The sequence below is a fragment of the Oncorhynchus mykiss genome, chromosome 8 (assembly GCF_013265735.2).
Source record: "Oncorhynchus mykiss isolate Arlee chromosome 8, USDA_OmykA_1.1, whole genome shotgun sequence".
NCBI lineage: Eukaryota > Metazoa > Chordata > Actinopteri > Salmoniformes > Salmonidae > Oncorhynchus > Oncorhynchus mykiss.
Genome location: NC_048572.1, coordinates 1,447,501 through 1,468,923, shown reverse-complemented (window position 1 = coordinate 1,468,923; position 21,423 = coordinate 1,447,501). Strand labels below are relative to the sequence as shown.

Below are 21,423 nucleotides of genomic sequence, written 5' to 3'. Positions count from 1 at the left end.
TAGCAAAGACTCTTGTGGTCATACATAATTCATAGATTCTTCAGCCATTTATTATTATGATTCATTGTTCCTGGTAGGTGCTACTGGTTATGATTGCAGACAGAGCCCAGAGAATGGGATGGCGCAATATTGAATGAGTAATTTCTTTGTTGTTGATGTCCACGTCACCCAGAGATATGCCCATGCTGCAGAGAGACACCTAAACAGACTGAAACTAGTACTATGTAGACTTTGGCTGGCTAACACAGGTTGGTAGCTAATCCATTACATTAGCTACCGAAATGTCAATTTAAACTCAACTGAGGAGTAATAGAGAATGAAGACTTTTAACTTGAAAACGTGACTTCTGTTTTTTTTTATATACTGTGTTTACGCTTGTTAGTGTTAGCACTCCTTTTGTGTACTTTTATTTTATTTTTTGGTGAGATGAAACTGCCAAGACTCTGAACGGTATTATTGTACGTCGGAATGGCAACAAGCCTAAAATGTTAGTCCGTAATGGTAACATGTTTGTATGTGTTCGCAGATTAAATTTCACATTTACGTTTAACGCATGGCTTTTCTTACGATCCTAACGATACGTACCTTCAAACTTTTGGCAGCTATCTGGCTCCATATGTTCAGTCCAGCCAGAGTCCATCAAACAATAGGATTTTACCAAAGCACGGAAGATGAAGATGTGGTGTTCGGTGGCGGCTAAATCTACCTGTTTCTATTGGTCATGTTAAATAATACATTGGCTGTTAAGACAATTATAATGAGTGTTGCCTCCTGTTTATGTTGGTAATGAAGTTTGTATTTTGATGATAATTATTAGGTGTAGGTAGCTAGCTACAGTGGCTTCTTCAACCTAGCCTAGCTTTAAGCTAGCTGCAGTGGCTCCTCCAACCCAGCCTAGCTTTAAGCTAGCTGCAGTGGCTCCTCCAACCCAGCCTAGCTTTAAACTAGCTGCAGTGGCTTCTTCAACCTAGCCTAGCTTTAAGCTAGCTACAGTGGCGTATTTAAGCTAGCTGCAGTGGCTCCTCCAACCCAGCCTAGCTTTAAACTAGCTACAGTGGCTTCTTCAACCTAGCCTAGCTTTAAGCTAGCTGCAGTGGCTCCTCCAGCCTAGCTTTAAACTAGCTGCAGTGGCTTCTTCAACCTAGCCTAGCTTTAAGCTAGCTACAGTGGCGTATTTAAGCTAGCTGCAGTGGCTCCTCCAACCCAGCCTAGCTTTAAGCTAGCTACAGTGGCTTATTTAAGCTAGCTACAGTGGCTTATTTAAGCTAGCTGCAGTGGCATTTTCAACCTAGCCTAGCTTTAAGCTAGCTGCAGTGGCTTATTTAAGCTAGCTGCAGTGGCATATTCAACCTAGCCTAGCTTTAAGCTAGCTGCAGTGGCATCTTCAACCTAGCCTAGCGTTAAGCTAGCTACAGTGGCTCCTTCAACCTAGCCTAGCTTTAAGCTAGCTGCAGTGGCTCCTTCAACTTAGCCTAGCTTTAAGCTAGCTACAGTTGCTTCTTCAACCTAGCCTAGCTTTAAGCTAGCTACAGTGGCTTATTAAAGCTAGCTGCAGTGGCTCCTTCAACCTAGCCTAGCTTTAAGCTAGCTGCAGTGGCATCTTCAACCTAGCCTAGCCTTAAGCTAGCTACAGTGGCATCTTGGTTGCCGTAGAGATGCGGTATTTACTAAATGACACTGATTGTCCCAAGACGGGAGCTATGGTAATGACCTGAAACGTCTGAGTTTACACCAGAGAGGAAGAGGTGAAGAGAGAGGGATAACTGGGCCCTAAATCTGTTTTGTCTAGCAGGTGGTGTTTTTCTTTGGCAGATGGCATGGAGTACAGAGGGTGGATTAGCTAAAGAGCCCCATACCCAGGCTAACTGCCTTCCATTTTTGAAGGTTAACTGTTCCCCTGAGCGAGGCAGTTAACCCACTGTTCCTCTGAGCGAGGCAGTTAACCCACTGTTCCCCTGAGCGAGGCAGTTAACCCACTGTTTCCCCTGAGCGAGGCAGTTAACCCACTGTTCCCCTGAGCGAGGCAGTTAACCCACTGTTTCCCCTGAGCGAGGCAGTTAACCCACTGTTCCCCTGAGCGAGGCAGTTAACCCACTGTTCCCCTGAGCGAGGCAGTTAACCCACTGTTCCCCTGAGCGAGGCAGTTAACCCACTGTTCCCCCTGAGCGAGGCAGTTAACCCACTGTTTCCCCTGAGCGAGGCAGTTAACCCACTGTTTCCCCTGAGCGAGGCAGTTAACCCACTGTTTCCCCTGAGCGAGGCAGTTAACCCACTGTTTCCCCTGAGCGAGGCAGTTAACCCACTGTTTCCCCTGAGCGAGGCAGTTAACCCACTGTTCCCCCGAGCGAGGCAGTTAACCCACTGTTTCCCCTGAGCGAGGCAGTTAACCCACTGTTTCCCCTGAGCGAGGCAGTTAACCCACTGTTTCCCCTGAGCGAGGCAGTTAACCCACTGTTCCCGCGAGCGAGGCAGTTAACCCACTGTTCCCGCGAGCGAGGCAGTTAACCCACTGTTTCCCCCGAGCGAGGCAGTTAACCCACTGTTTCCCCCGAGCGAGGCAGTTAACCCACTGTTTCCCCCGAGCGAGGCAGTTAACCCACTGTTTCCCCCGAGCGAGGCAGTTAACCCACTGTTTCCCCCGAGCGAGGCAGTTAACCCACTGTTTCCCCCGAGCGAGGCAGTTAACCCACTGTTTCCCCCGAGCGAGGCAGTTAACCCACTGTTCTCGGGCACCGACGATGTGGATGTTGATTATGGTAGGCCCACACAGTTGTTGTACAACTGACTAGGTACCCCCCTTTCCCCTATAAGCAGCGTTTACCGGTGTGAACTACAATCCAGACGCTCTATTTTAACGTTTAGAAACCTTAATAATCATCGCTTGTGAATATTCTAAAATCTGCCTTAAAACAAAAGGAGAATTTTCCCACCGGAGATGTTTCCTGTTGTGGCGGATAAAGGATTATGCGTGATGACGTAGTGACCATAAAGATATCTTTTGTGGTTAAATTCCCATGTACCGAATTTAAAAAAAATGTTAACCATCAGTTGAAAATGCGAAGGAAACATATTTTTGTCACAATACTCTGGTATGTGCTCTCTAGCCAACAGCTGGCAGATAGTGTGGGTATAGATGAGATTACTACGGAGCAAAGAGTGAGATAATTACTGACCAAAGAGCGATATAATTTTTATTTGTCAAACGGCAGCCAAGCGTCTCTGATCATGTCACCAGAATAAGACGGTTGATATTTATCACTGTGCACTTTCACCACCCTGTGAAGTTCAGCATTAATTTATTTAACCTGTAGCCTAATAAACTGCACGCTTTCCTGAGTCATAGTGGGAGGAACACGTCATCACATGACTCCAAGTTTACTTCCTATAGGATGGTTTTATATCTATTTGCACGTAAAGGTTTCCAACACCATTTCTCTCATTTTACTGACACAAAAAGATCCACCTTGTCCACAAAGGTCTCTTGGCCAGAAGATCACTTCCTGAATAGAGGCTTAAGGTCTGTGGTCTGAATGGGCTTGGTGTGTGAGCAGGGTTCACGTGTCAGTACAGGGTTACATTGTTTTCTGCATGGGGACAAAGATCAGATTGAACTGTGTGTGTGGTTGGGGCCTGTGGGTGAGGTGAGAGTTGAATGGGAGAGACACAGTAAAAGGGGTGTGTACAGGACAGGTTTAGAAGCAGGGTTAAAACTCCTCTACAAATCTGCCTGCTCTGCTCTCCTGGCCTGCTCTGCTCTGCTCTGCTCTCCTGGCCTGCTCTGCTCTGCTCTGCTCTCCTGGCCTGCTCTGCTCTGCTCTGCTCTCCTGGCCTGCTCTGCTCTGCTCTGCTCTCCTGGCCTGCTCTGCTCTGCTCTCCTGGCCTGCTCTCCTGGCCTGCTATGCTCTTCTGGCCTGCTCTGCTCTGCTCTCCTGCTCTGGCCTGCTCAGCTCTCCTGGGCTGCCACTATCACCTGCCACTGCTGTTGCAGACTGCCTCTCTCTCTCTCTCTGACTCTGACTCTGAATCACTCACTCACTCACTCACTCACATATATATCACCTGCCACTACTGTTGCAGACTGCCTCTCTCTCAATTCAATTCAAGGGCTTTATTGGCATGGGAAACGTGTTAACATTGCCAAAGCAAGTGAGGTAGATAATATATAAAGTGAAATAAACAATAAAAATTAACAGTAAACATTACACATACAGAAGTTTCAAAACAATAAAGACAATCCAAATGTCATTATGTACAGTGCCTTGCGACAGTATTCGGCCCCCTTGAACTTTGCGACCTTTTGCCACATTTCAGGCTTCAAACATAAAGATATAAAACTGTATTTTTTTTGTGAAGAATCAACAACAAGTGGGACACAATCATGAAGTGGAACAACATTTATTGGATATTTAAAACTTTTTTAACAAATCAAAAACTGAAAAATTGGGCGTGTAAAATTATTATTAAATTATATTGTGATGGCACACTGTGGAATTTCACCCAGTAGATATGGGAGTTTTTCAAATTTGGATTTGTTTTCGAATTCTTTGTGGATCTGTGTAATCTGAGGGAAATATGTCTCTAATATGGTCATACATTGGGCAGGAGGTTAGGAAGTGCAGCTCAGTTTCCACCTCATTTTGTGGGCAGTGAGCACATAGCCTGTCTTCTCTTGAGAGCCATGTCTGCCTACGGCGGCCTTTCTCAATAGCAAGGCTATGCTCACTGAGTCTGTACATAGTCAAAGCTTTCCTTAATTTTGGGTCAGTCACAGTGGTCAGGTATTCTGCCACTGTGTACTCTCTGTTTAGGGCCAAATTGCATTCTAGTTTGCTCTGTTTTTTTTGTTAATTCTTTCCAATGTGTCAAGTAATTATCTTTTTGTTTTCTCATGATTTGGTTGGGTCTAATTGTGCTGCTGTCCTGCGGCTCTGTAGGGTGTGTTTGTGTTTGTGAACAGAGCCCCAGGACCAGCTTGCTTAGGGGACTCTTCTCCAGGTTCATCTCTCTGTAGGTGATGGCTTTGTTATGGAAGGTTTGGGAATCACTTCCTTTTAGGTGGTTATAGAATTTAACGGCTCTTTTCTGGATTTTGATCATTAGTGGGTATCGGCCTAATTCTGCTCTGCGTTATTTGGTGTTCTACGTTGTACATGGAGGATATTTTTGCAGAATTCTGCGTGCAGTCTCAATTTGGTGTTTGTCTCTCTCTCTCATATCGCCTGCCACTACTGTTGCAGACTGCCTCTCTCTCTCTCTCATATCGCCTGCCACTACTGTTGCAGACTGCCTCTCTCGCTCTCTCTCTCTCATATCGCCTGCCACTACTATTGCAGACTGCCTCTCTCTCTCTCTCTCTCTCTCTCTCATATCGCCTGCCACTACTGTTGCAGACTGCCTCTCTCGCTCTCATATTATATCGCCTGCCACTGCTGTTGCAGACTGCCTCTCTCGCTCTCGCTCTCTCCCTACCTACCTGACACACTCGGAGGAGAAGAGCTGAGATGTGCCTCCGACAGAGGTTAGCCTGCAGCTAGCTAGCATTGTCTGTTAGCCTTTAGCCTGGCAGGACTTCAGTTGTGGTGGTGTGGGGGGACTTTATCTACACACCCCCACCTCCAGCAGCTGGCGGAGGGGTGTGGTTTCCTGCCCCGCTCCCAGGGTTGGCCAGACTGGGTGCTGGGACAGAGGGATGCCAGGGGGCTGTGTAAGGGGACCAGTGCGCAAGGAAAAGCTGAGGAAGGGGGGCAGCCGGTCTGTCATCCCTGCCCTCTTTACCATCAACGAGGAAGAGGAAGGACAGAAAGGAATAGGAGCACAGAGGAGGAAAAGAGGTATGTTGTGTGGATGGAGGGGATGGAGAGGAAGAGATAGAGGGGAGGGCTGGGGTGTTCAGGGGTCACTGGTGGGGTATCAACAGGAAAATAGAAGACTGGTGTGTGTCAGGGTTTGACATTTGACAGGCAGCATTTTAAATGACTGAAAAATCACCAGACCCATATGCATTGGGTGCTTAACCCGGCTAGGGCGCCCACCCCCGGTGACGGAGACCCGGCTAGGGCGCCCACCCCCCGGTGACGGAGACCCGGCTAGGGCGCCCACCCCCCGGTGACGGAGACCCGGCTAGGGCGCCCACCCCCCGGTGACGGAGACCCGGCTAGGGCGCCCACCCCCCGGTGACGGAGACCCGGCTAGGCCACATTTACATTCTGGTAATTCATCTTAACAGAACATGCAACTCCAGGATGCAACAGTGTAACGTTTTTACTCAATTCTGAACTTTGAAGATGTTCGAATATTTGTCCACATTTGACTTTTCCTCTGCCAACAAGACGAGTAATAAACAGCATCATCACTAGCCTATGTCAGTCTACTATCCCCAATAGAATAGATCAACCTTTCTACTATTGGTCAGCTTGTTGAGAAGGACATGGCCTATTCCAAACTGACTCTGGGACAGTTGTGGGACGATAGATCCCAAATTCATACAACCAGTAAGCCTAGGCTACATAAAATAAATAAAAAACATGAGTCTGATGCAACAGATCAGAACATTTTAGCATAACATGTTAATAAACTATTTCTTCACATAATAAAGCACAGCAATGTCCACAAGGCAGTAGGGCACCGCGTCAATGTTTGTTCCGTAATGCAATTAGCTTGGATAAATAACACTGTTGTCTGTACATTGTCTGTTTCATTTGACAGAGATGAAAATGTCTCTTTAGGAATGTAGAATGAGTGTGTATTACAAGAGGTCCGGGGGGGGGGGGGCTTTCAGACATATTGAATGCAATAAAGTTAACATTTTGGGGGGGCTCTAAACAATGCCCATTTAACCAACCTATTTGTTTGAAATGCAGCAGTACTGATAGATGTTCGGCTCCAACACAGGCTCCGTACCTGTTCGCTGTGCGCTTGTGATAAATAAGATGCGTAAAGATTATCGAAAAATACACAAGCCGATTTTTAATTCCACTTAATAATGCAAATTAGCCTAGAGACTAAGCATGACCGGTCAAATATATTTCCATCGACTGGTGTTTCCATCAGTGACGAAGTTAAAGCATTATATTGCAATGGGATTTTTATTTGTCTGCTTTAGTTGTTATTGCCGTAAGACTGCTATTACCGGCTAACAACATCTCCTGGGGGGGGGGGGGGGGGGCAGTAACTGCAATCTACGCAGTTTTATGTTAGTCAGTACTCTGCAAGTGACAACCCCTGTGACAAGCTGGATATGTGTTCTCCACTAACTGGCACAGCTGAGTGTGAGAGTCTGGTGTAATGCTGAGGAGATGACACCGGGGGGTGTCTGTGGTGTGATGCAGAGGAGATGACACCGGGGGGTGTCTGTGGTGTGATGCCGAGGAGATGACACCGGGGGGGGGGGGTGTGATGCTGGAGAGGTCTGTGGTGTAATGCTGAGGAGATGACACCGGGGGGTGTCTGTGGTGTGATGCCGAGGAGATGACGCCGCGGGGGGGGGGGGGGGGGGGTGTGGTGTGATGCTGGAGAGGTCTGTGGTGTAATGCCGAGGAGATGACACCGGGGGGTGTCTGTGGTGTGATGCCGAGGAGATGACACCGGGGGGTGTCTGGTGTAATGCCGAGGAGATGACACCGGGGGGGGGGGGGGGGTGTGATGCTGGAGAGGTCTGTGGTGTAATGCTGGAGAGATGACACCGGGGGGGTGTCTGTGGTGTGATGCTGGAGAGATGACACCGGGGGGTGTCTGTGGTGTGATGCAGAGGAGATGACACCGGGGGGTGTCTGTGGTGTGATGCTGGAGAGATGACACCCGGGGGTGTCTGTGGTGTGATGCAGAGGAGATGACACCGGGGGGTGTCTGTGGTGTGATGCAGAGGAGATGACACCGGGGGGTGTCTGTGGTGTGATGCAGAGGAGATGACACCGGGGGGGGGTGTGATGCTGGAGAGGTCTGTGGTGTAATGCTGGAGAGATGACACCGGGGGGTGTCTGTGGTGTGATGCTGGAGAGATGACACCGGGGGGTGTGTGTGGTGTAATGCAGAGGAGATGACACCGGGGGTTGTGTGCCAGGCTGTATCTGGGGCAGAGAAAGGTGTACTGTGGAGAGAGAAGGGAGGATATATTCCGTCAGTCACCAGAGTCCTGTTCATTCAGTCAGTCTGTCACAACAACTTCCCCCTATCAACAAGCTAGTGATGATACTGGGACTGTGTTTAGTGGTGGTAGTAGAGGTGACTATGTAGTAGAACGTTGCGTGGTGGGTGTGTGTGTGTGTGGTTCCTGTTTGTTCTTGGGGAGTGACTGCCGTGTATGTGACTAGGTGTGTGCTGACACCAGCGCAGCAGGGGTGAGTCGCCAATCAATCAAATGTATTTATAAAGCCCTTTATACATCAGCTGATATCTCAAAGTGCTGTACAGAAACCCAGCCTAAAACCCCAAACAGCAAGCAATGCAGGTGTAGAAGCACGGTGGCTAGGAAAAACTCCCTAGAAAGGCCAAAACCTAGGAAGAAACCTAGAGAGGAACCAGGCTATGTGGGGTGGCCAGTCCTCTTCTGGCTGTGCCGGGTGGAGACTATAGCAGAACATGGCCAAGATGTTCAAATGTTTATAGATGACCAGCAGGGTCAAATAATAATAATCACAGTAGTTGTCGAGGGTGCAACAGGTCAGCACCTCAGGAGTAAATGTCAGTTGGCTTTTCCTAGCCGATCATTGAGTATCTCTACCACTCCTGCTGTCTCTAGAGAGTTGAAAATAGCAGGTCTGGGAGAGGTAGCACGTCCGGTGAACAGGTCAGGGTTCCATAGCCGCAGGCAGAAGAGTTGAAACTGGAGCAGCAGCACGGCCAGGTGGACTGGGAACAGCCAGGAGTCATTAGGACAGGTGGTCCTGAGGCATGGTCCTAGGGCTCAGGTCCTCCGAGAGAGAGAGAATTAGAGAGAGCATGAATTCACACAGGACACCAGATAAGACAGGAGAAATACTCCAGATATAACAGACTGACAATAGCCCCACCGACACAAACTATTGCAGCATAAATACTGGAGGCTGAGACAGGAGGGGTCAGGAGACACTGTGGCCCCATCCGATGATACCCCCGGACATGGCCAAACAGGAAGGATATAACCCCACCCACATTGCCAAAGCACAGCCCCCACACCACTAGAGGGATATCTTCAACCACCAATTTACCATCCTGAGACAAGGCTGAGTATAGCCTACAAAGGTCTCCGCCACGGTACAACCCAAGGGGGGGGCGCCAACCCGGACAGAAAAACCACGTCAGTGACTCAACTCACTCAAGTGACGCACCCCTCCTAGGGACGGTATGGGAGAGCACCAGTAAGCCAGTGAGTCAGCCCCTGTAATAGGGTTAGAGGCAGAGAATCCCAGTGGAAAGAGGGGAATCGGCCAGGCAGAGACAAAGGGTGGTTCGTCGCGCCAGTGTCTTATGGTGCTATATATATGAGGTCTACTGTGTAATGGTGCTATATATGAGGTCTACTGTGTAATGGTGCTATATATGAGGTCTACTGTGTAATGGTGCTATATATGAGGTCTACTGTGTTATGGTGCTATATATGAGGTCTACTGTGTAATGGTGCTATATATGAGGTATACTGTGTTATGGTGCTATATATGAGGTCTACTGTGTTATGAGGTCTACTGTGTTATGGTGCTATATATGAGGTCTACTGTGTTATGGTGCTATATATGAGGTCTACTGTGTTATGGTGCTATATATGAGGTCTACTGTGTTATGGTGCTACATATGAGGTCTACTGTGTTATGGTGCTATATATGAGGTCTACTGTGTAATGGTGCTATATATGAGGTCTACTGTGTTATGGTGCTATATATATGAGGTCTACTGTGTTATGGTGCTATATATGAGGTCTACTGTGTAATGGTGCTATATATATGAGGTCTACTGTGTTATGGTGCTATATATGAGGTCTACTGTGTTATGGTGCTATATATGAGGTATACTGTGTTATGGTGCTATATATGAGGTCTACTGTGTTATGGTGCTATATATATGAGGTCTACTGTGTTATGGTGCTATATATATGAGGTCTACTGTGTTATGGTGCAATATATGAGGTCTACTGTGTTATGGTGCTATATATGAGGTCTACTGTGTTATGGTGCTATATATGAGGTCTACTGTGTTATGGTGCAATATATGAGGTCTACTGTGTTATGGTGCTATATATGAGGTCTACTGTGTTATGGTGCTATATATGAGGTCTACTGTGTTATGGTGCTATATATGAGGTCTACTGTGTTATGGTGCTATATATGAGGTCTACTGTGTTATGGTGCTATATATGAGGTCTACTGTGTTATGGTGCTATATATGAGGTCTACTGTGTTATGAGGTCTACTGTGTTATGAGGTCTACTGTGTTATGGGGAAGTTTCTTGTATTCCACGATCACACACTTTGTCTTGCCTCAGTTGTGGGAGTGGTTGTCCTGGCACTGTACTGCCAGGTCACTGACCACCTCCCTATGACCTGATCACTGACAATGAGACCGACTAATCACCCTCAGGTCGTTAGCAATCTTAATGATGCTGTTGGAGTTGTGCGTTGCCCCACAGGCTTATGTGATGTAGTACAGAAGGGGACAAAGCACGCACCCCTGAGGGACCCCCGTGTTGAGGGTGGCGTGTGTGTTGTTGCCTACCCTCACCACCTGAGCATGGCCTGTCAGGAAGTCCAGGATCCAGTGGCAGAGGGAGGTGTTTAGTCCCAGGGTCCTTATCTTAGTGATGAGTTTTGAGGGCACTGCGGTGTTGAACGCTGAGCTGTAGTCAATGAATAGCATTTTCACAGAGGTGTTCCTTTTGTCCAGGTGGGAAAGGGCAGTGTGGAGTGTCACAGAGATTGCATCATCTGTGGATCTGTTTGGTCGGTATGCAAATTGGAGTGGGTCTAGGGTTTCTGGGATAAATGGTGTTGATGTGAGCCATGACCAGTCTTTCAAAGCACTTCATAGCTACAGACGTGAGTGCTACGGGTCGGTATTTATTTAGGCAGGTTACTTAGTGTTCTTGGGCACAGGGACTAGGGTGGTCTGCTTTAAACATGCTGGTAGTATAGACTATAGTACAGACTGGGTAAGGGACCGGTTGAGAATGTCAGTGTAGACAGTTGCCAGCTGGTCAGGTCCATGCTCTGATTACACGTCCTCGAAATCTGTCTGGCCCTGTGAATGTTAACCTGTTTGATGGCTCGCCAGCGATCGTAGCGGGATTATGACGCTCCTGGTCCCACGATGAGCAGTTCAGCCACAGTACAGCCACTGCTGCCGACTCACTGTTCTGATCTCCTGAAGCTATTTTTGTTGATAGGACATTATGGCAGAAATATTATGTACAAACAAAGGTGCAGAATTGGTCTATCCTTCTCTGCAGCGCAATCTTTTCTGCACCTGTTTCCACATTGTCGCCTTAAAACCATTTATTTAGCGTTTTTACCATTTTAGAGTGACCTACCAGGGAAAGTAAACTTAGCAACATGTAATATATATTTGTATTCTACTGTATATTAGCCGACCATCTTGCTCCAACCCCCAGTAGATAAGCCTCTCCCTGAAGTGGTGGGGGTTTGCTTAGATTAGTTTGTACTACAAGTCTCCTGGAAACACAGACTGATCATGAGGATGTGAGGCATAAAGACTGATCATGAGGATGTGAGGCATAAAGACTGATCATGAGGATGTGAGACATAAAGACTGAGGATGTGAAAGACAGACTGATCACGAGGATGTGAGACAGACTGATCATGAGGATATGAGACAGACTGATCATGAGGATATGAGACAGACTGATCATGAGGATGTGAGACATAGACTGATCATGAGGATGTGAGACATAAAGACTGATCGTGAGGATGTGAAAGACATACTGATCACGAGGATGTGAGACCGACTGATCATGAGGATGTGAGACAGACTGATCATGAGGATGTGAGAGACTGATCATGAGGATGTGAGACAGACTGATCATGAGGATGTGAGACATAAAGACTGATCGTGAGGATGTGAGACATAAAGACTGATCGTGAGGATGTGAAAGACAGACTGATCACGAGGATGTGAGACATAAAGACTGATCACGAGGATGTGAGACAGACTGATCATGAGGATGTGAAAGGCAGACTGATCATGAGGATGTGAAAGACAGACTGATCATGAGGATGTGAAAGACAGACTGATCATGAGGATGTGAGGCAGACTGATCATGAGGATGTGATAGTTAGCACCGGTGCTCTCAACATTAAAAGGTACATTCCATTTAGGAGAACATTGTGCACTGTCTCTTTAAAAACATCAGGTTGGTGACGATGACATGCGTTCATTGCTATGATCAAAGACAGTACAGTATGTCTGGTTTAGAAACTCTGTGATCAGACAGTACAGTATGTCTGGTTTAGAAACTCTGTGATCAGACAGTACAGTATGTCTGGTTTAGAAACTCTGTGATCAGACAGTACAGTATGTCTGGTTTAGAAACTCTGTGATCAGACAGTACAGTATGTCTGGTTTAGAAACTCTGTGATCAGACAGTACAGTATGTCTGGTTTAGAAACTCTGATCAGACAGTACAGTATGTCTGGTTTAGAAACTGTGATCAGACAGTACAGTATGTACTGAACACAGCTACAGTAATGTAGTGATATCTACCACAACCCTTTACAGACAGAACACAGCTACAGTAATGTAGAGATAATCTACCACAATCCTTTATTTTTTTAACACACTCTTAAGTAACAGTAACAGTATTTAACACACTTTGAAGTAGTGTTTTAGGGTAGATTGGTCTGCACGCAGGCAACTTGATATTATTTATCAGTTCTCGTTGCCTAGTGATGGACGTTAGTCGTGCGTCAGAAGCGTCATTCCTTTACCTATGTAACGCTCTCTCTCTCATGTAAAATATCCTTTCTTATCTCCAAAGAAGGTTTCGTGTCGGCATTTTAAAAAAAATAATGCCTTAGCCGATGTGCTTTCAAGGCGCCGCATTCCATTATGTCTGAGAAGGGTAATCGATACAGGCAACCGGTAACCTACTGTCTTTCCATATTTAGCCTAGGAGACAAAAACACTTCCACCCACTCAGCAGCAAATAGTAGACTACCAAGACTGATCAGATGATATATCTGTATCACAGTGACATTGGTGAAATTAATAGGCTATTCTACTCACAACAGACCGAAGACTGAACACACACACACACACACACACACACACACACACACACACAACAGACTGAAGACTGAACACACACACACACACACACAACAGACTGAAGACTGAACACACACACACACACAACAGACTGAAGACTGAACACACACACACACAACAGACTGAAGACTGAACACACACACACACAACAGACCGAAGACTGAACACACACACACACACACACAACAGACTGAAGACTGAACACACACACACACACACAACAGACTGAAGACTGAAGACATCATTAGTCAAGAGAAAGAGCAGGCAGTGCAGTGTGAGAGACAGGAGGGTAGAACCATATCTGATGTCTTGTTAATCTGCACCATGTCTTCATGGTATAATAATCATCATAATTCACCTAGTAGCTTAAAGTTTGCCTCTTTCTCTCTGGTTGTATTTAAATGACACAAATTCCCACAGGCTTTTTTGGATTTGTATTCCTTATGGATCCCCATTTAGTTCCTGCAAAGGCAGCAGCTACTCTTCCTGAGGTCCAAACACATTAACCTCTTGAAGCAAGGGGGCAGTATTTTGATGTTTGGATAAAAAACGTTCCCAAAGTAAACTGCCTATTTCTCAGGCCCAGAAGCTAGAATAAGCAATGTAATTAGGATAGATTAGGATCGGAAACACTCTAAAGTTTCCAAAACTGTCAAAATATTGTCTGTGAGTATAACAGAACTGATATTGCAGGTGAAAACCTGAGGAAAATCCAACCAGGAAGTGCTGTTTTTCTGAAACTACTGTTCCATTGCATTGCATTCATTTCCCTATGGCTTCCACATGGTGTGAACAGTCTTTAGACATAGTTTTAGGCTTTTATTCTGAAAAACGAGCGAGAATGATCACATCGCGTCAGTGGATAGCTGTGTGTCCCCAGAGTTTTGCACAAACAGCTTGGAGCAGACCTTTTCTCTCTCTCTCCTATTGAAAAAGCTACCGTCCGTCCGGTTGAAATATTATCGATTATTCATTGTAAAAATAACCTGAGGATTGATTATAAAAAACGTTTGACATATTTCTACGAACTTTACGGATACTATTTGGAATTTTCGTCTGCCCGTCGTGACCTGTACGAGCCTGCGGATTACTGAACAAAACGTGACAACCAAATGGAGGTTTTTGGAAATAAAAATAATCTTAATGGAACAAAACAAACATTTATTGTGTAACTGGGAGTCTCGTGAGTGCAAACATACGAACATCATCAAAGGTAAGCGATGCATTTTTATTGCTTTTCTGACTTTCGTGACCAACCTACTTTGCTGCTAGGTGTTTGTAATGTTTTGTCTGCTGAGAGAGATGTCCTCACATAAACCCTTGGTTTGCTTTCGCTGTAAAGCTTTTTTGAAATCTGACACGCCAGGTGGATTAACAACAAGCTAAGCTGTGTTTTGGCATATTGCACTTGTGACTTCATGAAAATAAAATATTTTTTGTAATTTAATTTGAATTTGGCGATCTGCAATTCACCGGATGTTGACGAAAATGATCCCGCTAATGGGATGGGTGCCAAGAGCTTTTAACTGGCAGCTTCAATAGTACCCGCAAAACACCAGTCTCAACGTCAACAGTGAAGAGGCGACTCCGGGATGCTGGTCTTCTAGGCAGAGTTGCAATGAATAAGCCATATCTCAGACTGGCCAATAAAGAGTAAGATGGTAAAAGAATACAGACACTGGACAGAGAAACTCTATCTAGAAGGCCAGCATCCCGGAGTCGCCTCTTCACTGTTGACGTCGAGACTGGTGTTTTGTGGGTACTATTTAATGAAGCTGCCAGTTGAGGACTTGTGAGGTGTCTGTTTCTCAAACTAGACATTCTAATGTACTTGTCCTCTTGCTCAGTTGTGCACCGGGGCCTCCCACCCCTCTTTCTATTCTGGTTAGAGCCAGTTTGCTCTGTTCTGTGAAGGGAGTAGTGCACAGCGTCTTGGCAATTTCTTCAGTGTCTTGGCAATTTCTCAGAACAAGAATAGTCTGACGAGTTTCAGAAGAAAGGTCTTTGTTTCTGGCCATTTTGAGCCTGTAATCGAACCCACAAATGCTGATGCTCCAGATACTCAACTAGTCTAAAGAAGGCCAGTTTTATTGCTTCTTTAATCAGGACAACAGTTTTCAGCTGTGGTAACATAATAGCAAAAGGCTTTTGTAATGATCAATTAGCCTTTTAAAATGATGAACTTGTATTAGCTAACACAACGTGCCATTGGAACACAGGAGTGATGGTTGCTGGTAATGGGCCTCTACGCCTATGTAGATATTCCATTAAAGAGAGCGACCTCTCCCCCCTCTTCCTCTCTGCGGGAGAGAGCGACCTCTCCCCCCTCTTCCTCTCTGCGGGAGAGAGCGAGCCCTGTAGTGCTGATCCCCTGGATCCTCACAGGAGAGTCATGACAGTGGTAGAAGTCATGGAGCACTCTACTAGCCGATCAATACACTTCCCTCTGATAGTCAACCAGTCAGCTGATCAATACTCTGATAGTCAACCAGTCAGGTGATCAATACAACACTTCCCTCTGATAGTCAACCAGTCAGCTGATCAATACAACACTTCCCTCTGATAGTCAACCAGTCAGCTGATCAATACAACACTTCCCTCTGATAGTCAACCAGTCAGCTGATCAATACAACACTTCCCTCTGATAGTCAGCTGACTGCTGTGTTTCTGTCTGTCCTCAGTCTCTGACTCTCAGACCAAAGCAGAGGAGAGGAGATGGTCGGGTCAGACCCAGTCCTCCACCCCGACTGTAACATTATCACCTACTCCCAGCAACAATGCTGCTAACAAACCAGGTGACCTTTAACCTCCTCCTTTTCTATCCTCCTTTTATCTCCTCTTCCTTGTCTGTCTCTCTGTGTGTGTCTCTCTGTGTGTCTGTCTGTATCTCTCTGTGTGTCTATCCCTCTTTCTGTGTGTCTATCCCTCTTTCTGTGTGTCTGTCTGTATCTCTGTGTGTCTATCCCTCTGTCTGTGTGTCTGTCTGTATCTCTCTGTGTCTATCCCTCTTTCTGTGTGTCTGTCTGTATCTCTCTGTGTGTCTATCCCTCTTTCTGTGTGTCTGTCTGTATCTCTGTGTGTCTGTCTGTATCTCTCTGTGTGTCTGTCTGTATCTCTCTGTGTGTCTATCCCTCTTTCTGTGTGTATGTCTGTGTGTGTCTGTCCCTCTTTCTGTGTGTCTGTCTCTCTCAGTGTGTCTGTATCTCTGTGTCTGTCCCTCTTTCTGTGTGTCTGTCCCTCTTTCTGTGTGTCTGTCCCTCTTTCTGTGTGTCTTTCTGTATCTCTGTGTGTCTGTCCCTCTTTCTGTGTGTCTGTCTGTCCCTCTTTCTGTGTGTCTGTCTGTATCTCTCTGTGTGTCTGTCCCTCTTTCTGTGTGTCTGTCTGTATCTCTCTGTGTGTCTATCCCTCTTTCAGTGTGTGTGTGTGTGTGTGTACAGTTGGAAACTTAGATCTGGAGTGTGTGTGTGTACAGTTGGAAACTTAGATCTGGAGAGTGTGTGTGTGTGTGTGTACAGTTGGAAACTTAGATCTGGTGTGTGTGTGTGTGTGTGTGTGTGTGTGTGTGTGTGTGTTCTCTAAACGTTGTGTTTATGTTACAGAGCCGTTGGTCCTCAAGATCGACGAGCGACAGAGACTGGCCCGGGAGCGGCGAGAGGAGAGGGAGAAACAGACCGGTGTGTATCCTGCAAACTGTGTGTGATCGTCTGTTGGGGGGAGGGGGAGGCTATAAACACACCCAGAGGCCTGGAGCAGCTGTCTGAATCGTCAGCTGTGGGTCATGTGACTAGGCTTTAGTCCTGAACAACACAAAGACAATCCCTCTCTGCTAGGCACACACACGCACGCCAAAACATCCCGTTCAGTCGTCGGCCCCCACACACAACCCCATGACCCCCTTTATGTAACCTGGGTACCATGGTAACGGGGGCAGTGAACCTTCACTACAACATACCACATTCCCTTAGTCATGTAGAGAGAGAGGAGCTATACTACAACATACCACATTCCCTTAGTCATGTAGAGAGAGAGAGGAGCTACACTACAACATACCACATTCCCTTAGTCATGTAGAGAGAGGAGCTACACTACAACATACCACATTCCCTTAGTCATGTAGAGAGAGAGGAGCTACACTACAACATACCACATTCCCTTAGTCATGTAGAGAGAGAGGAGCTACACTACAACATACCACATTCCCTTAGTCATGTAGAGAGAGAGAGGAGCTACACTACAACATACCACATTCCCTTAGTCATGTAGAGAGAGAGGAGCTACACTACAACATACCACATTCCCTTAGTCATGTAGAGAGAGAGAGGAGCTACACTACAACATACCACATTCCCTTAGTCATGTAGAGAGAGAGGAGCTACACTACAACATACCACATTCCCTTAGTCATGTAGAGAGAGAGGAGCTACACTACAACATACCACATTCCCTTAGTCATGTAGAGAGAGAGGAGCTACACTACAACATACCACATTCCCTTAGTCATGTAGAGAGAGAGGATCTACACTACAACATACCACATTCCCTTAGTCATGTAGAGAGAGAGAGGAGCTACACTACAACATACCACATTCCCTTAGTCATGTAGAGAGAGAGAGGAGCTACACTACAACATATCACATTCCCTTAGTCATGTAGAGAGAGAGGAGCTACACTACAACATACCACATTCCCTTAGTCATGTAGAGAGAGAGGAGCTACACTACAACATACCACATTCCCTTAGTCATGTAGAGAGAGAGGAGCTACACTACAACATACCACATTCCCTTAGTGATGTAGAGAGAGAGGAGCTACACTACAACATACCACATTCCCTTAGTCATGTAGAGAGAGAGGAGCTACACTACAACATACCACATTCCCTTAGTCATGTAGAGAGAGAGGAGCTACACTACAACATACCACATTCCCTTAGTCATGTAGAGAGAGAGGAGCTACACTACAACATACCACATTCCCTTAGTCATGTAGAGAGAGAGAGGAGCTACACTACAACATATCACATTCCCTTAGTCATGTAGAGAGAGAGGAGCTACACTACAACATACCACATTCCCTTAGTCATGTAGAGAGAGAGGAGCTACACTACAACATACCACATTCCCTTAGTCATGTAGAGAGAGAGGAGCTACACTACAACATACCACATTCCCTTAGTCATGTAGAGAGAGAGAGGAGCTACACTACAACATACCACATTCCCTTAGTCATGTAGAGAGAGAGGAGCTACACTACAACATACCACATTCCCTTAGTCATGTAGAGAGAGAGAGGAGCTACACTACAACATACCACATTCCCTTAGTCATGTAGAGAGAGGAGCTACACTACAACATACCACATTCCCTTAGTCATGTAGAGAGAGAGAGGAGCTACACTACAACATACCACATTCCCTTAGTCATGTAGAGAGAGAGGAGCTACACTACAACATACCACATTCCCTTAGTGATGTAGAGAGAGAGAGGAGCTACACTACAACATACCACATTCCCTTAGTCATGTAGAGAGAGGAGCTACACTACAACATACCACATTCCCTTAGTCATGTAGAGAGAGAGGAGCTACACTACAACATACCACATTCCCTTAGTCATGTAGAGAGGGAGGAGCTATACTACAACATACCACATTCCCTTAGTCATGTAGAGAGAGAGAGGAGCTACACTACAACATACCACATTCCCTTAGTCATGTAGAGAGAGAGAGGAGCTACACTACAACATACCACATTCCCTTAGTCATGTAGAGAGAGAGGAGCTACACTACAACATACCACATTCCCTTAGTCATGTAGAGAGAGAGAGGAGCTACACTACAACATACCACATTCCCTTAGTCATGTAGAGAGAGAGAGGAGCTACACTACAACATACCACATTCCCTTAGTCACGTAGAGAGAGAGAGAGGAGCTACACTACAACATACCACATTCCCTTAGTCATGTAGAGAGAGAGGAGCTACACTACAACATACCACATTCCCTTAGTCATGTAGAGAGAGAGGAGCTACACTACAACATACCACATTCCCTTAGTCATGTAGAGAGAGAGAGGAGCTACACTACAACATACCACATTCCCTTAGTCATGTAGAGAGAGAGGAGCTACACTACAACATACCACATTCCCTTAGTCATGTAGAGAGAGAGAGGAGCTACACTACAACATACCACATTCCCTTAGTCATGTAGAGAGAGAGAGAGGAGCTACACTACAACATACCACATTCCCTTAGTCATGTAGAGAGAGGACCTACACTACAACATACCACATTCCCTTAGTCATGTAGAGAGAGAGGAGCTATACTACAACATACCACATTCCCTTAGTCATGTAGAGAGAGAGGAGCTAAACTACAACATACCACATTCCCTTAGTCATGTAGAGAGAGGAGCTACACTACAACATACCACATTCCCTTAGTCATGTAGAGAGAGAGGAGCTACACTACAACATACCACATTCCCTTAGTCATGTAGAGAGAGAGAGGAGCTACACTACAACATATCACATTCCCTTAGTCATGTAGAGAGAGAGGAGCTACACTACAACATACCACATTCCCTTAGTCATGTAGAGAGAGAGAGGAGCTACACTACAACATACCACATTCCCTTAGTCATGTAGAGAGAGAGGAGCTACACTACAACATACCACATTCCCTTAGTCATGTAGAGAGAGAGGAGCTACACTACAACATACCACATTCCCTTAGTCATGTAGAGAGGGAGGAGCTATACTACAACATACCACATTCCCTTAGTCATGTAGAGAGAGAGAGGAGCTACACTACAACATACCACATTCCCTTAGTCATGTAGAGAGAGAGAGGAGCTACACTACAACATACCACATTCCCTTAGTCATGTAGAGAGAGAGGAGCTACACTACAACATACCACATTCCCTTAGTCATGTAGAGAGAGAGAGAGGAGCTACACTACAACATACCACATTCCCTTAGTCATGTAGAGAGAGAGAGGAGCTACACTACAACATACCACATTCCCTTAGTCACGTAGAGAGAGAGAGAGGAGCTACACTACAACATACCACATTCCCTTAGTCATGTAGAGAGAGAGGAGCTACACTACAACATACCACATTCCCTTAGTCATGTAGAGAGAGAGGAGCTACACTACAACATACCACATTCCCTTAGTCATGTAGAGAGAGAGAGGAGCTACACTACAACATACCACATTCCCTTAGTCATGTAGAGAGAGAGGAGCTACACTACAACATACCACATTCCCTTAGTCATGTAGAGAGAGAGAGGAGCTACACTACAACATACCACATTCCCTTAGTCATGTAGAGAGAGAGAGAGGAGCTACACTACAACATACCACATTCCCTTAGTCATGTAGAGAGAGGACCTACACTACAACATACCACATTCCCTTAGTCATGTAGAGAGAGAGGAGCTATACTACAACATACCACATTCCCTTAGTCATGTAGAGAGAGAGGAGCTAAACTACAACATACCACATTCCCTTAGTCATGTAGAGAGAGGAGCTACACTACAACATACCACATTCCCTTAGTCATGTAGAGAGAGAGGAGCTACACTACAACATACCACATTCCCTTAGTCATGTAGAGAGAGAGAGAGGAGCTACACTACAACATACCACATTCCCTTAGTCATGTAGAGAGAGAGGAGCTACACTACAACATACCACATTCCCTTAGTCATGTAGAGAGAGAGAGGAGCTACACTACAACATACCACATTCCCTTAGTCATGTAGAGAGAGAGGAGCTACACTACAACATACCACATTCCCTTAGTCATGTAGAGAGAGAGGAGCTACACTACTACATCAGACTCTTGTCTACTACCTGACCCCCAACACCAAGCCTTACTGTGTGTCAGCTGCCAGGGAGGCTGTGTGGCAGGAGAGGGAGGAGAGGGCCAGACACTACTATGACAAACACCTGGAGGAGAGGAAGAGGAAGATGGAGGAACAGAGGAGGAAGGAGGACAGGAGACGATCTGCTGTGGAGGAGAAGAGAAGACAGAACCTGGAGGAGGAGAAGGTGAGGGACACACTACACACACTATACACACACACTACACACACTATACACACACACTGTACACACACTACACACACTGTACACACACACACACACACACACACTACACAC

General features: G+C 46.0%; 1 protein-coding gene across 1 annotated transcript in view; it reads left to right on the top strand.

The window, feature by feature from the left end:
• Positions 1-5,256: 5,256 nt before the first annotated feature.
• LOC110518775 (ensconsin) overlaps positions 5,257-21,423 on the top strand; it is a 40,181-nt gene continuing 24,014 nt past the window's right edge. Inside the window, exons 1-4 of the mRNA XM_036986813.1 lie at positions 5,257-5,831; positions 15,930-16,043; positions 16,848-16,922; positions 21,149-21,312. Of these exons, the coding sequence (XP_036842708.1) occupies positions 5,690-5,831; positions 15,930-16,043; positions 16,848-16,922; positions 21,149-21,312 (495 nt within the window). The 5' untranslated portion in view covers positions 5,257-5,689. The remainder of the gene's footprint in view (positions 5,832-15,929; positions 16,044-16,847; positions 16,923-21,148; positions 21,313-21,423) is intronic.